Source organism: Micropterus salmoides, unplaced genomic scaffold (assembly GCF_014851395.1).
Source record: "Micropterus salmoides isolate LMB-PRFRI ecotype aquatic unplaced genomic scaffold, ASM1485139v1 Ms_hic_scaffold_10, whole genome shotgun sequence".
Classification (NCBI taxonomy): Eukaryota; Metazoa; Chordata; class Actinopteri; order Centrarchiformes; family Centrarchidae; genus Micropterus; species Micropterus salmoides.
In genome coordinates this window covers 8,165,457-8,180,200 of record NW_024040041.1, presented here as the reverse complement: position 1 = coordinate 8,180,200, position 14,744 = coordinate 8,165,457, and the positions used below count along the sequence as shown (strand labels likewise).

At 41.7% G+C, this 14,744-nt stretch overlaps 1 protein-coding gene across 2 annotated transcripts; it reads left to right on the top strand.

The window, feature by feature from the left end:
- The first annotated feature begins 4,348 nt into the window (after positions 1-4,348).
- On the top strand, positions 4,349-13,574 carry rtbdn (retbindin). 2 transcript variants are annotated; one of them, XM_038693992.1, is made up of 6 exons: positions 4,349-4,599; positions 5,771-5,950; positions 6,069-6,168; positions 6,694-6,822; positions 7,500-7,596; positions 12,210-12,566. In XM_038693992.1, the coding sequence occupies exons 2-6, from the start codon at positions 5,791-5,793 to the stop codon at positions 12,564-12,566; spliced, it is 843 nt and encodes a 280-aa protein (XP_038549920.1). In that variant the 5' UTR covers positions 4,349-4,599; positions 5,771-5,790. The 2 variants fall into 2 exon arrangements, with proteins under 2 accessions (XP_038549920.1, XP_038549928.1); XM_038694000.1 differs by lacking the exon at positions 4,349-4,599 and having other exon boundaries at positions 5,791-5,950; positions 12,210-13,574.
- The last annotated feature ends 1,170 nt before the right edge of the window (positions 13,575-14,744 follow it).

Genomic DNA, 14,744 nt, shown 5'->3' with positions numbered 1-14,744 from the left:
TAATGGATAATCTGTATTCAGGTTTTTATTCTCTGCTTGGTGCTGACCTTGGTCCTGAAAGGCAAGGAAGAGCAGACTGACTTCAGTTCCTTCTATTAGTGAGCACAGTCTGTACAGGTTGCACTGCAGGCAGGAGACCTTGTTCATTATGTCAGACTCCAACAGGTGTTGTTGACGTACTCTGGCACCCAGCTGAGTCTGAGGATTTGACGTATGCAAACAAGGCCGGGTAGATAAAGAAGCATGTGTGGCGAATGTAGCCAGGTGCCCTGAGCTTCAGCAAGAAGGACACCATCCCTCCTGACTGACAGAAAGGAGCACTGACATTTGAATTCATCAACCCTTCCAGGAGTTAAAGGAGCCGTCCGTCTGAGCCGCAGGTATGGAGCCCATCACTCAGACAGTGGAAGCAGCAGATGTTCACTCACAGAGGCGAGGCTGGAGGTTTGTGGCGAAGCGGGGAGCCTCATCGCAGTTTGTGGGGAGCACCATCATGGTCTTGTCCACTTATGCTGTTGCTACCCTGGCAATGAACTTCGGTAAAAACATCCAGGAACGAAGATTAAGACCAAATGGCAACTAACAACAATGGCCTCATCAAAGATCTGGACTCACCATCTTCTCTCTGACAATGGCATAAATGGCAGATGGAGCTAAAATGAACAGAACTTTTTTGCCTCAAATCAAACGGGTGACTTCAACTCATCTCAACTGTGTGCTGCAAATCTAAAATCAACTCATCTATTAGTCCGTACTCCTGTAGAGACAATGTTGTTGTTTTTTTTTACCTAGAAGACAATATTATATGGTTTCAAAGGAAGTGTTTGACATGAAACGGGGGTTCTGGCCACAGATGAATGATAATTAATGGGTATACAGGCTGTATGCAGTGCTGTCATGTGACCACAGGGTGGAGAACTGGGACTTTTGATTTTGATTTACAAGACGAAAAAAACCACAGGATCACCGGAGATGACTGTGTCTGACACCTCAATAAGACAGGACAGTGACATTATTGAACACACCCCTTTCAATACAATAGACAGGATGGATATGATAGATATTCAGATTATATGACTAACAACTTAGATTCTGATTATTTGTCTATGTACTTAGAAGTTTTTTAAATCTTTGTCAAAAATTGCTTGTTGATTTTTTTTAAAATGTCTGTATGACTGTGTGACAGTAGATTGGAGATGTTTATATTTTATATAATATTATAATGTCATATTGCTTAAATGTCTGTCAGCTGATTGTACAGAAAATAACTTTTTAAAAATCCATGTTGGATCAAAACACTGTCTTTCAATAAATGCTGAAATATATTCAAGTGTGCAGATTTCTCTTCTGATCTGAAATGATTTGTTGTCATCTCATCTCATCATCCGTCAGAGGCACAAGCATTTGGACTAAAAGGTCACAGTCGTAGGTTTTAGAAGATAAAACATAAAGAATGAGGAAGAGCAGTCCAGTCCATTCCAGGCAGACATATTGTACACCAGAAACTAACTTTGGGTTTGACTCATGTAATGAAGGATTTTGGAATAGAAAAACATAACTCTAAGTTGTTAGTCCTATTTATCCAACTGCCAACCTCAAATGCCTGGTGACATTTGATACATTTCTTAAAAACCAAAACCTTAATTAGCAACACCAACAATTTGGCATTTGACTAGTGACATTTCTGTCAATTCTGTCTGTTCTTTCTTTATAGCGTCTACACTTGCAGTTGTGGTTTTTTGCTTTTACCATTAAATGTTACAAAATGTTAAGATGTATAAACTAAGGCTGGCTGAGATAAAATGAAGGATCATTTTCCAAATGACAAGACAGCTTTAAATTGTGCTTAAGGGGGTTTCCACATATAGAATAATCTCAGATATTCTCTGCATTGGACTTCCTTATGATAAGTCAGTAGAAGAAGATCCTGAAGTATCTCTGACTTTCATGCAATGTGCAATACACCAGTGATCACCAACATTTATCATCTGATGTATCCAACAGCCCCATCAAATGAAGTCTAGTACCCTGGTATTGCCCGTCATGTCCTAAATATGTTGTTAATTGGATTAAAAAATTTATCTCATTTCAATTAAATATATTAAACTCAATATCTCAGATTAGTCTATGTTGTCAAGTTTGCATTTACTCTACTGTGCGTTTCATTCCATTTAGCCTATATCTCAGAATTTCAAACATTTATCCATTACCTTTGGCCAACTATTTTAACCGTTTATCCATTACTTTTGCTAACTATTTCAACCATAATCTATTACTTTTAGGTAACTATTTCAACCATTTGTCCGTTTCTTTTTGCTAACTATTTTATATGTTTAGGCTATCCATTACCTTTTTGTTACCTATTTCAACTTAATCTATACTTTATGCTGTCTTTTCAACTGTTTATCTATTACTTTTAGCTGATCATTTCAACTTCTTTGGTCACTTGCTAACTAGCTTTCACACACTTTCACACACTTTCACACAAATCAGCATCAAAGCAATTTGTCCACTGAAAAGTAGCAACTTTGATTTGATTAAAAAGTAAGTTGAGTTAACAAGTCAAGCTATCCATGGACTAGCAAATGCAAAGGTAGGCATATTGCAGAACATAACCCATCTTATATTCCTGCTCTCATGAAGAGTTTTTTCAGACAGGTTCTCCGCATTCCACCTTTGATTTCCAAACTTCGTGCAGATAGTTAAAGTGTCTGCCATTATTGAGAAATAGGTCAGTGGAACAACAAATCAAAGAGACTCTAACTGGCGGAAATTAATGTCTATCAGTTGGTGAGCTGACAAGGATGGGTGACACTGTTTGCCAGCTGAGGGCCAGCCTGAGGCTCAAGCACAGGCAGTGACCCAACCTTGTTAAATGAGAACGACAACAAGGATACACAGAGAGCAGTGATGGCCTGCTTTGTCCTCCTTCTCTCTGTTCCCTGAATAGCTCTCACACAAAGGATATCGTTATTTCTCCTCTAATTACCAGATGGAGAGCTATTTGTCTGCCTCTCGCTCCTCTGCTCTCACCCCCAGAAATAAAGTGCTCTGTGGTGACAACCCTCAGCAGTTATGAAACTGCTTATGTCTGGTGGACAACGGGGCCCTAGTGAGCCCTCATTTCTTCCTTTAGCTCATACAGTATGAATCTGACTTGAGTCACCGCCGGGATTCTTTCATTCATCTGCACTAAATCTGTGTGTTTATGTGATGGCCAATGTGTCTGGTCCCTTCCTGTCCCTGCATGGTTTTGTTGCCAAAACCAATCATGTCTTAGGCATGTCACCAATTTCACAGTCTTGGCTTTAGGCGGATGTATCTAGGCCACAAGACACTCTCCATCTGCTCTTCTGTGGCCAAAAGCCTTGGGAGGTCACTCAGAGAGAGAGAGAGAGAGAGAGAAAGAGAGAGAGAGAGATCCAGCCAGGGATTAGGCTGGTACAGCAGGTCCAAGGGGAGGTGGGATTAGAAACCAGGAGCAATAATACACACATTGTGGAAAAACACACTGGCTGGCCATGCTTATGTGTCCATGTAACCCCATTCAGACCACGTACAGTAGGGCTCTCAATGAACAAACGTGAATGTTTAAAATGTTTGCTACCAAATGGAAAGAATTAACAACATGCTTTCCAGGATCACACCTTTTGGTAGGATTGCTGACAAGGTCACCAGCTCTTAGTTTGTACATAGATGACCCACATGCATCCATGGACACAGGTGACAAAAAAACAACAGCATCTAGAAAAATAGGCTGAACTGATCTCTGTCTTCATTTTAACAGGAAGGGTTTTGCAATGTGCAGCAGCTTCCCTGCGAGTTCCCGGTGTTTTGTTCCGCAGAGATTTGTGTTCCCTGTATTCAGCATATTATGCAGTATTAAATCTCACCTATACCCTCCTCTAACCCTGTCATCTGGAAAAAGCCCTGACCTCGGGGTGTGCCTGTGTTGAGAGAGAGAGCTGGGGGAGGACAGGTGTGACTCAGCACCACCTGTGAATGATCCTCTCAAAATCAATTATGTGGTTGTTTTTTATTGTTTTTTTGCCTTTAAATCAATTTGAGAATCAAAGTCAGTTCAGTGTTTCCATCTACAACATTGATGGGACAAACTCGGATGGAAGGCTGTCAACAAGGAGGATTTGGTAAACATCTCATTGGGAGATTAACAAAGAGGGGGTATTTTCTGTGTGTGTGTGTGTGTGTGTGTGTGTGTACGTGCTTGAGAGGGAGGGAGGGGAGAGAGAGAGAGAGAGAGAGAGAGAGAGAGAGAGAGAGAGAGAGAGAGAGAGAGAGAGAGCTTCCCAGCATGGGGCAGAGGGAGGGGGTGAGCTGCCTGGTGGAAGGGACTGAAATGTCCTTCACATAAACCGGTGACAAAGTGGCGAGCAGCGGCCCCCTGGCAGCAGAGATCACAGCCAGCACAGAGGGAGACAGACACAGAGAGAGAGCAGCAGACCCGAGCACCGAGCACCGCGCACAGGCGACGCATCCACAGCTACACACCCGGGAGACACAGAGAAAACACTCACCATCAAAAAAACATCACAAGAGAGGAAACTAATCCGTACGGAGCATCCTTTTCCCCACCGACAGGTAAAAAGAAATAAAAATATAGACGATGACGATCTAAACTGTTTTACCAAATAGATTAAGAGAGATCAACACCTGGTTGAACAGGTCCTCGCTGCTATTCTTAGAGTAAAATTTTGAAGGATGCAACATCATTATCACAGCAAAATTACAGGTTTATATGAGGATATTGCATTAAAATATTGTGGCACAGCTGCTACAGCAGATGAAAAAAATACCATGAAGTGCCTTGAGGTCAGTGTGAACTCACTGAGAACCAACAGACTCCATAAAAACTGGTTTCTCACGGGTTTTGACAACTGCGTGATGTTTACCTGTTTAAATCTCAGCTTTTGTTAAGATGTTATTAATATGTTGTAAATTATATAGCCTTACTTTTAATATGTTTTTCCACGAGCTGGTGTCCACGGATGTAGCTTATTATAAATGATACCGTCCAATAAGTTATGGAATTTCTAACCCTAACCCTTTCCAATGTTGTACCAACTGACTCACACTTAATAGGCTACATAATTTTACTGGTAGCCTATTTTTAAGACTCCAGCCTATGGCCATATTCATTTTAATTTGTTTGACACATAAGTAGCGCAATAGTAAATCAGTTAAAACTAAAGTAATCTAATGTGCTAAATCTCTCAGTATGTTCAGCCTTTTTTTATGTTTTTGTTACTGTAGCCTATATCTCTGTTGTGTAAAATCAGGGCCAAACCGGACCTGTCCAGGTCCATGCGGCGATGTCCAGATTTGTTTCATTCGTGTTATGTAGGCTACACATCGGCCAGCTGCTTGTCAGATTAAACAGCTAGGCATGTCATCCAGCTCAGCACGGTGCCTCAGTCCCACCTAATTAGGCTCACCCAGTCTACTAGGTCACCGCACGCAGAGCACACACGGAGCTCAACAGCCTGGATGTCTCAATCACACTCAATAGACCTAACTCACTGTATGGCCTAATGATTGAAACAAGGAGGCGTGAGAATAAATTTGTTTGATTTGATTGCTTGAAGTGAAGTTTTAGCCTATGTGTATTACCGAGAATTATTTCTTTTGTGGAGCTAATTTATAGTCTATTCATTATATTATATTGCATTAGATTGTGTGCGCATAATCTCTGAGTTTTAAGCCTGTGTTGTATTTGGCCTGCTGCAGTCCAATGTACTGATCTCTTTTCCAGACTTGTTTGTGGCTGTAGAGATGGATGTTACCTCTCGCTCTCTGCTATTGATTTGCGCATACTTGGCAGCTGCGCTGATTGGTGGAACCCGCTCGGAGGGGGTGTGTCTTCAAGACGGCAACCACAAGGCCACGCCCAGCCCGGAGCCACACCTGAGGGAGTGTGGGCTGTATGCTGACAGTGAGTGACTGTGGGTTCGTCTTGAAACACTGTATGTTTAATGGTGTAATGACAGCCTGTGATGAAAACATCAAACTGCATCTGTCTGAAATGTTTTCCTGTCCTTTGCTGCTTACAGATAGCTGCTGCACAGAAGAAGACATCCAGGATATCTCCTATGTTCCCTCTGCTAGCAATAAGAATGAACCCTGGGACAAATGTGGGCTTCTGAGCTCTGAGTACGTCATTCCTTGTGTACAGTGTCGCTCATAATGTTGCATTATATTGTCTTTCAGCTCATTGCTTTTGTTGTATAACAAAACTTATAAAGTATAAACTTCTAAAAACATGAGCTTTCTACCCTGACCTGAACTGTAACTGAAAAAGTTAGCAACTAACGCTAAAGCTAGTAAACACAGTGAAGCATTTGGGCACTAAAGGGCCAGATATTTCCCAAAGGAGGTGGAGACAAAAAAACAGAGCTAAAACGAGTGTGACTACATTTGTTAGGTGGCCAGAGAAAAACTCCAAGTTAATGCTACTGTTGCTCTATATCTGCTGGATGTGTGAACAGGCAACTGTGTATGTTAGTGTTGTGTTTAGAGTACATTTCTATTGCCCCCAAGAGGCCAATATCAACTACTGGGTCAGGTTTACCTGCGTCGTGGCCAACTATGCTGAGTCAGCTTCCCCAGAGTCAATAAAGGCTTAAATACAGAATCATTAAATCATGTTATACTAACTGGTCCCCTCTCTCTCCTCAGGTGTGAAGGATTCCTGAAGCGCGTGTCATGTTTTTACCGCTGCTCCCCTGATGCCGCGCGTTGGCCTCATCCCCACCGCCGCTCATACATCCAGGCTGTGCCGCTCTGCCACAGCTTCTGCCGTGATTGGTGAGGCTGCCAAACACATTGCTAAGCAAAAGTCAAAATCAGTATCCGTCTGTAAGGTTGTCAAGAGTGAGATTACCAGCAACAGTATGCGGTGCTGTCCATAATAAGTGTCTAATAAACAGCATAACACTGTATGACACAGGTAAGACCATGGTCACATATATCAGGCTTTTCTTATAGAGTAAAAAAATGTGTTACAGTGGCTTCCAAGCTGGCGTTCATAGACAACCAGGGTGTTCCCAGCTAAGATGAGAAAGCTTTGTGTCGTGGTTGCTTTGGTTTTAGACATAAATCGAGATCCTGAATTTTGACAAAAAACAATTTGTAGCCTAGTAGTGTGTACTAGCAGTGGTTGTTTTCATGAAAAAATATAAATATTTGAGGTGCATGTAGCCTATTTATATAGGCTTATGGTCTTAATGCTAAGCTAAGCTAACTGACTGCTGGCTGTAGCTTCATATTTAGGAGCTTCATATTTAGGAGGAGTGGTATGTTCTTATCTAACTCTCAGCATGAAAGAAAACACAAACACAGTGTACCTCAAATGGAAAATTGGCACCTCAGTTATCTGATATACAACATGAATCTTAGGAGAAAACATTCAAATGAAAGAATTACAGTTTGATGTTTTGCCATTTCAAATATTTTACTTTGAACATTTACATACATCTCTTCAGGTTTGATGCCTGCCGGATGGACATGACGTGTGCTCGTAACTGGGCCAGAGACCCCAGGGGACAGAACTGCACTGGAACCTGTGTTCAGTATCAGCAGGTAGGCTTTCATCATCTGTGATTTGCTTCTTACATAAGCTGGGACTGTTTTGTTTGGGCGGGCAGGCTTCCAATATAATATTCCAGTATAACAACCAGCTGCTTTAGCAAGCACATAAACTGTTGGTCACGGCTTACTTCAGATGGTACTGGCAAGCAGAGGAGGTGTCACAGGTTTGAACCCAACTGACAAACCTCAAAGCTTGTCATTTGAGCGATGCGGCGCAGGTAGAAGGTCAGATACTGTGTCACGGTTTGTGCCAGCATGTTGGCAGTCAAGAGAGTGGGCGGTAAGTGAAAGGGTTAACAGCGCAGGGCGGCGCTGTGGGCTGAAGCATGAAAAGGTTCGGTCCCGCTTCAGTGGGCAGAGGCCAGCTGGGTGATTTAAAAAGAGGCTGAGTTACTGAGGGGCTGGTGTGCAGCCGGGGGGCCGAGAGCATCACACACCGCATGCCATGACACTTCCTGTCTATCTATCTATCTATCTATCTATCTATCTATCTATGTGTCCCTTTTGCCTGTCCTTCTTCCTCTTTCTCTCCCGTTTTATCTCTCTCTCTCTCACACACACACACTGGAAGAAAGGGACACGCTGACAAATGAATGCACGCCTCCAGACACTAGACCTAAGGCACTCTGGTGGATATTAGATGATTACTGGAAATGACAGATTTGTAGTAAGAGAAACTGTGTGTGCGTGTGTGCCTCTACGCCTGTGTATTTTGGTGCTCTGTGTGTTTGGATTGGCCCATTTTCATGTAGGGCGCCACTAATGGCACAAAGTAGGCTTGAATAAATTTAAGTAGCTCTAAAAAAAAAAAAAAGTGAGAATAGAGTGTTTGAATACAAAGAAATGAGTCACCGCATTCAGCACATTCGACAAATCAGCCCTCTTAGAGAGACAGCAAACAAGTGCCTGCCTCTCGCAACATTTTTCACCAAGGTCATCGCAGTAAACCTTCATTTTGCTTTCTCTTCAGCCGACAGAGATGAGAGATTTCACAGTGGACTACCTCGTGGTCTGAGCTCACAGCATTTAGTCCACCTCAGGGCTGACAGGAAAGCAAAACTGCAAACAAACATGCACAGACATACCAATCACTGTCATCACTCGAAAACCTCTCACAACTCTGAACGTAGAGCTTTACATTCAAATTATATAAAATATACAGAGAGAGATTTGCTAATAAAAATCATGAAACCTTTTAAAGTCCTGAAACGTCCACCCGATGGATAGAAACCAAATGTAGCTGTGTGTGTGCCTGTGTTTGTGTAAGTGTAGAATAAATATACACAGATACAGTCAGGATTTGTAAATGCTGACTGCGGTAGACGCCAATTTGCATAGAAACTAGCTAATACATTTTAAGGCACACATAGGCAGACACACACACACGCACACACACACACACACACATCGGCTGCATGCAAAAATCCCTCTGGCACTCTGTGTCTCACTCTCTCTTTGTACTCATTGGTAACATTATTTGCAAGCCAAGGTCTGATTTATCTCAGACACTCTTCCTGCTCCGGATTTTGTGGGAATGAGGTTACATCTGCAAAGAGAGGCCGTCTGTGCTGGCACAAAACACATCTAGAGTGGCATCCGCGGATCACATATTGTGACATAATGGTCTGAGGACAGGAAAGATTATCATATGAGGTGACTGAGCAATGTGGTTTTATAGCATTTTTTCAAGTAAGAGGGTAATATATTTGTGCTGGGGGGTAGAAATATATTACACTGTAAGTGCTTTTTGAAATACCAGATATATAATAAAACAATTTATCATAATTAATACTAAAAATAAAGCCAGCATACATGATACTTTCATTGCAATTTTTTTTTTCATTTACTTGCTGATTTCACGGGGACAAATGCACGAGACATTGCTTCATAAAGTATACAAAGTTGATGCCATGCACACAGGTTTATATCCATAACTAATTTGCAACCCCTGTCCCTGTTTTTTTTTTATCTTTTAATTACCTTGAAAAAGGGGTAAACAAGAGACTGCTTTTCTTTACATCTTGCTTGCCACAGACTAACACAGTAATGAGGAAGATTTCTCACATACGTTCAATGCTTTGTCCTGACCTTAATATTCTGTTAGTAAAAGGTAAGAGCTATTACCTCCCCTGAAATCCCCCATGCATGAATTCAACATGTTTGTTACAGAGTAAAAGTATTTAGCTATGATCTGACGGTAGGATATTACAGGACATAAAAGTTCATGTAGGTTTTTCTCTAACATCAGTTTAATTGTTAGGTGGATGTGACCTTGGTTCCTAAAAGAACATTACTGTTCCCCAGTATTTCATCATCCTTTTTAACAATATGCGCATAACGTTTCTATAGCTACAGCAATAGAGGTAGCCTATGCCCTATATTTCCAGGCTGAGCCTGAGAGTCCCCCTTAATCACAAAGTTGTTAACCCGTCTTCCCTAACCTCTCGTCTTCTTCATTGCAATAGAGAATTTCTACAAGAAGAAACTTATCTTTTATCACTGCCAACCAGTTAACAGGTCTTAGTCCTTTCTCTCTTTCTCATTCCTTTTCACAGTACGTGTAATATCATGGGATTTGGACAGCGAAGGGCAGAATTGAATAAGATAAGGATGGGAAGGACAGGAGAGAGCCCCAGGAAATTTCTGTATCTCAGTTATTCGATCACACCATGTCGTCTAAAGCCACTTGTGCTTGTACTGAATTAGCTTTGGCAGCAAACCATGTCTGCCTGGGGAAGGACAGAAATGTGTGTGTGTGTGTGTGTGTGTGTGCGCCCCTGTGTGTATTATGGGGTCGCTGCAATAACACCTAAGTGTCAGACAGAGAGTATATGTAGTGGAGAGAAATAGCCGTCATTCTCTTTGTCCTTCGAACACGGTAAATATATTACAGCTTTTTCTTCTCTGAGCACCCTGTATGACTCAGTCTTAATCCCCCAACAGACAGGAGGATGAAAAGAAGCAGACGTTGGGGTGGGGGTGTGCTACAGCGAAACAAGCAGAATAAGAGAGGTACACAAACAGTGAGTGCTGCAATAAGCAAGAGAAGAAGAAAATGTGATGGGGAGATAGTGGAAGTTTTGTAGGGGACAAAATGAGCTATAGTAGGACATAGAGACGGTGACTTGGCAGCACATCTTAATGACTGCTTATGAGGCCGTCCCTAGAGATATAACGGGAGCTTAAACACAGAAAAGCACAGCATGTGTCACTGAAACTTCACTAATTAGCTTTCCAAACTATTTCTAAGCGTGCGGGCCTACGCCATTTAGTGTTAAACAGCTTAAATGTTGAATTGTGATTTGTTTTTTGCAGCGTTATGCAATATCCCTTTTAATCCTCATCCTTGTAAGAAAGGAGTATCATTTTTCATGCTCCAGAAAACATAAAGCTAATGTCAGCAGTAACTGGAGTTTTTCCTCAAAGTATAACTTTAGAGAGATTGAACGCTTTAATGAATTTTCTGTCAGATAGCACCAAAAAAGGTGCTGGAAGTGACCTTTCCGATTACTTTAGATTTGTCCATCTACTCTGTGAAGCTTGACAGAATCGTCATTCTACCAAAAAGATGGCACAGAGATTAAGTCTTTCAGACGCCAGTGTGAGCTTTTCAAGGTCATCAAGTGTTAAAATTTGCTCTCAAGGCTGAGGTGGAGACGAGGTGGGACGAGCAAGAGAGGAAGACAAAAGCCGCTTGCGAAAGCAGCTGCCAGGTGCCTGTAGCCCCCTCTCACACCCTCAACACAGAGGGTGTTTGTTTTCAAGGCTGGCGCTGCCCTGAATGGCCAAGTCAATTATTCCAAAAGATGTTTACAAGCAAAGAAAGGCTGTACTTGGTGTGTGCTGCAAAAAAAGCAATTCATGTGCAAAATGTTTTCTAAATGGAATACCAGTGTGGAAAAACTGTACTTAACCAAATGTGACTGGTCATTAAAGAGCTATCCCAACTCTAACAGTTATCAGTGGTGGAAAATACATTTACTCAAATATTATACTCAAGTACAATTTTCAGGTACCTGAAAATTACTTGAATATTTCCAATGTGTGCTACTTTATACTTCTACTCCACTACACTTCAGGGGGAAATGTTGTACTCTTTACTTCACTACATGTAACGGCTCATTTCAAAACATATTTTTGGCTGATGAACTGTAATGTGGTATTTTAGAAAGGCCTTGCATACCCACTCAGGTGTTCAGTTATGTCCTTGTGTCCTCAGTTATGTCCTGACCTACTCGCGCAAGGCTGTGCTGGGTTTTTTGTGGGCTGTGAGGTCACCAAGTACGGATAGGGATGATAAAGGAATTTTTTTTTTTTATCTTTTATTATCTTGTGCAAATGAGATTAAAACATAGGTAATAATCTTTGGACCTTGGGGGCTCTGAAAGGGACCATTCTGCCTAATGAGTACGTTCTGCTGGTAATGCTTCTGTTCTTTTACTTTTAAGTAGAATTTAAAATGCAGGACTATTTTATGTACTTTTACTTTGTGGTGTTCTTTCCATTACCCATGATTGCCAGCCATCATTTTGTCAGTGGAGGTAGATATCTCTTCACTTCCTCTAAATATTTTATGTCTGTGTGTGTGGTATGTGTTCATGTAGATGTACCAGCACGGCAGGGATCTCTGCGAGAGCCTGTGGGGGGACGCCTTCATGACAGTGGAGGATGAGCCCGAGGAGGTGGGAGAGGCAGGAGAGGTCGGAGCGGAGGGTGACGGCAGTCGCCCCTGCGGCTGCCTGACCCTCAGTCCCTCGGATAAGGACGTGATCGCCGCACTCAGGGCACAGCAGGATGACCCGGAGGAGCTGGATACCACCAAGACTGGCCTGCCTCAGTACCGTGCCCCTTGCCAGGCTAAGCTTCCCCTGCAGCCAAGGAGCAGCAGGAAGGGGAACTCTGTGCTGCGTAAACGCTCGATCGTGGTGGACGACGTGGAGGGGAGTGGGAGCGGCTTGTAGAGAGGCGTGATAGATGGAAATGTATTTAGAGATAATTGTCTAGATCTTAACACACAAAATCTATCTCTTGAAATGGAGTTGTTGCTCCCCTAACTACCCTTACCACACAACCTAAGCTCTCATTATAATTCTCATCACATTCTACATATTAGTCTCTACGGTTTTAAATAATACTGTATCTGGTATTTGAACAACCTAAAAAGCCAGAAAATTCAAAAAAAAAAAAAAAACTATTAAAGAGAACACTACTGAATGATCCAGTATATTAAAGGCAAATTCCTCTATTCTGCAAGGGCTCTGATTTCAATAATAAACATATTGATAATGTCCCATAATCGCTGCACAAATGTTTTATTGCCACCTCACGAGGTGACTTTTCTTTATCAGAGTCAGGTATTTGATTTGCTTTTACTGACATTATGATATAAGGTGTGTGAAGTCGTGCACATGGGAAATGTAAAGTCACTACAGTTATTAGCGCTTGTGCATGAATCAAACATGTCACCCTTAACCAGAGGACTTTTCATGACAGTGTCGTAAACATGATGTAGCTGCACCAATACTTCACTACCCTGCCCCTCGTTTCAATCATCTAGATGACTTTAATCTGTGCATTAGTCTATTGTAAAACGCAGATCTTACTGTTGTGATGCTTTTTCGTGCAGTCTACACGTCATAAGGTATATGTTAGTGGAGAAGGTCACGCAGAGTAATGATGATACTTAATGTAACTTAGGCTTTCTAACAGAGACTACTGGCCTAGACATAAGGGATTTTGGTATGATTCAGAAACAATGTCTGCCTGCCAGAAAAGATCTGCAGAGGCAGCTGAGGTTGTTCTGGTAGTTTGATCATGTATATCACCGATGTGGATGTTTCTTTTATAATTAACTCATGTATTTCTAGACTGCACTGTTCCATGTAAATGTTTTGTAAAGGGAAACTGATTTGTCTGATTTATGGAAAGCTTGCTGTGGTTTATGTTCTCAATAAACATTTCTAAATGCCGTCCTGAGCCTGCCATGGTCCTTCTGGCTGCACTTTGCTTTGTGTTAAGGTTGGTTTGGTCGAGTTTGCATTCATACTTCTCCCACTTGGAGTGGCAGAAGCTGGACTTTTCCACTGCTTGTGCATTACTTGTTTCAACTGTTATTAATTTATTTTTAGCTAACAACTGCTTATCCATTACTTTCAACTCTTTCAGCCATTTCAACTATTTCAACTCCCTTGCTTGCTTGTCAACTAGTTGTCGCACACTCTCGGCTGCAACCATAAATGTAAATAAAGATTGCAACATGTGGCATGTGGGGACAGGTGTTTTACAAAGAATCAACATCACACCAATTTGTAATCCTGCAGTTTATTTTCCTTCTTAACGCAAATATTCAGATATATTTTGTAATCAAATCGCAATTTCTATTTTCTAGTTGAGTTCACTTGAGTTTCGAGTTCACTTTCCATGTACCTCCGGGTAACAGCATGAGTGCTCCCTGGGGTGCCCTGGTTGGGAATCACTGGTGTAATATGTGTGGAAACATTTTAGGGTTTTATTTAGTGCATTTGTTTGTCCTAATATAAATGCAGTTTGACATTGTCCTAGTTAAAAAGTAATGAAATCAAAGCCAGCAACCCTATACACCACCCCTCTCTGGTGATAGGAGCAGACAGTGTCCATGCAATGTCTTCTCACCACTGTCAGCCCTCAATTTACTGATACAGCATGACAGGTGTTTTTACCCTCCCATCCAGACAGCTGTCACTCAGTCTCACCCTTCCCTAACCACTGCTTTAAGGGAGAAATTCAAATGGTCATATATTTAAATAAGTATCAGGATTTATTTTGACACTGTCAAAGTCTGATTTTATTATACAGGCACTATTTTAAATAAATGCCTTTTGGGTTTGGAAGGATTCAAATTCTTCCAGAGATTCAGCTTTGCAGCAATTGAACTGACAGCAAGACATCATTTGAATCCAGCCAATAATCCCACCCCATAAAGCAGGCCCCATGAATACTGTTTAAATTAACCAACAGTTATCATCACAATGTGGCATATGTCTCTTAAAAATAATTGAATTAAAAGTGACTTGAATCTTACACATAAATCATCTTGCAGACGTGTTTCTCAGTGAAGCAGAGTGTGCCCCCTGCAGGGGAAAATCCAGTGAACTCAAGCT

What these genes read in the sequence shown, in the direction of transcription:
- rtbdn (XM_038694000.1), top strand. Translation starts at nt 5,791, where the DNA reads ATGGATGTTACCTCTCGCTCTCTGCTATTGATTTGCGCATACTTGGCA. An exon ending in GTGTGGGCTGTATGCTGACA is followed by an intron (nt 5,951 to 6,068) that starts GTGAGTGACTGT and finishes TGCTGCTTACAG; the next exon opens with ATAGCTGCTGCACAGAAGAA. An exon ending in TGTGGGCTTCTGAGCTCTGA is followed by an intron (nt 6,169 to 6,693) that starts GTACGTCATTCC and finishes CTCTCTCCTCAG; the next exon opens with GTGTGAAGGATTCCTGAAGC.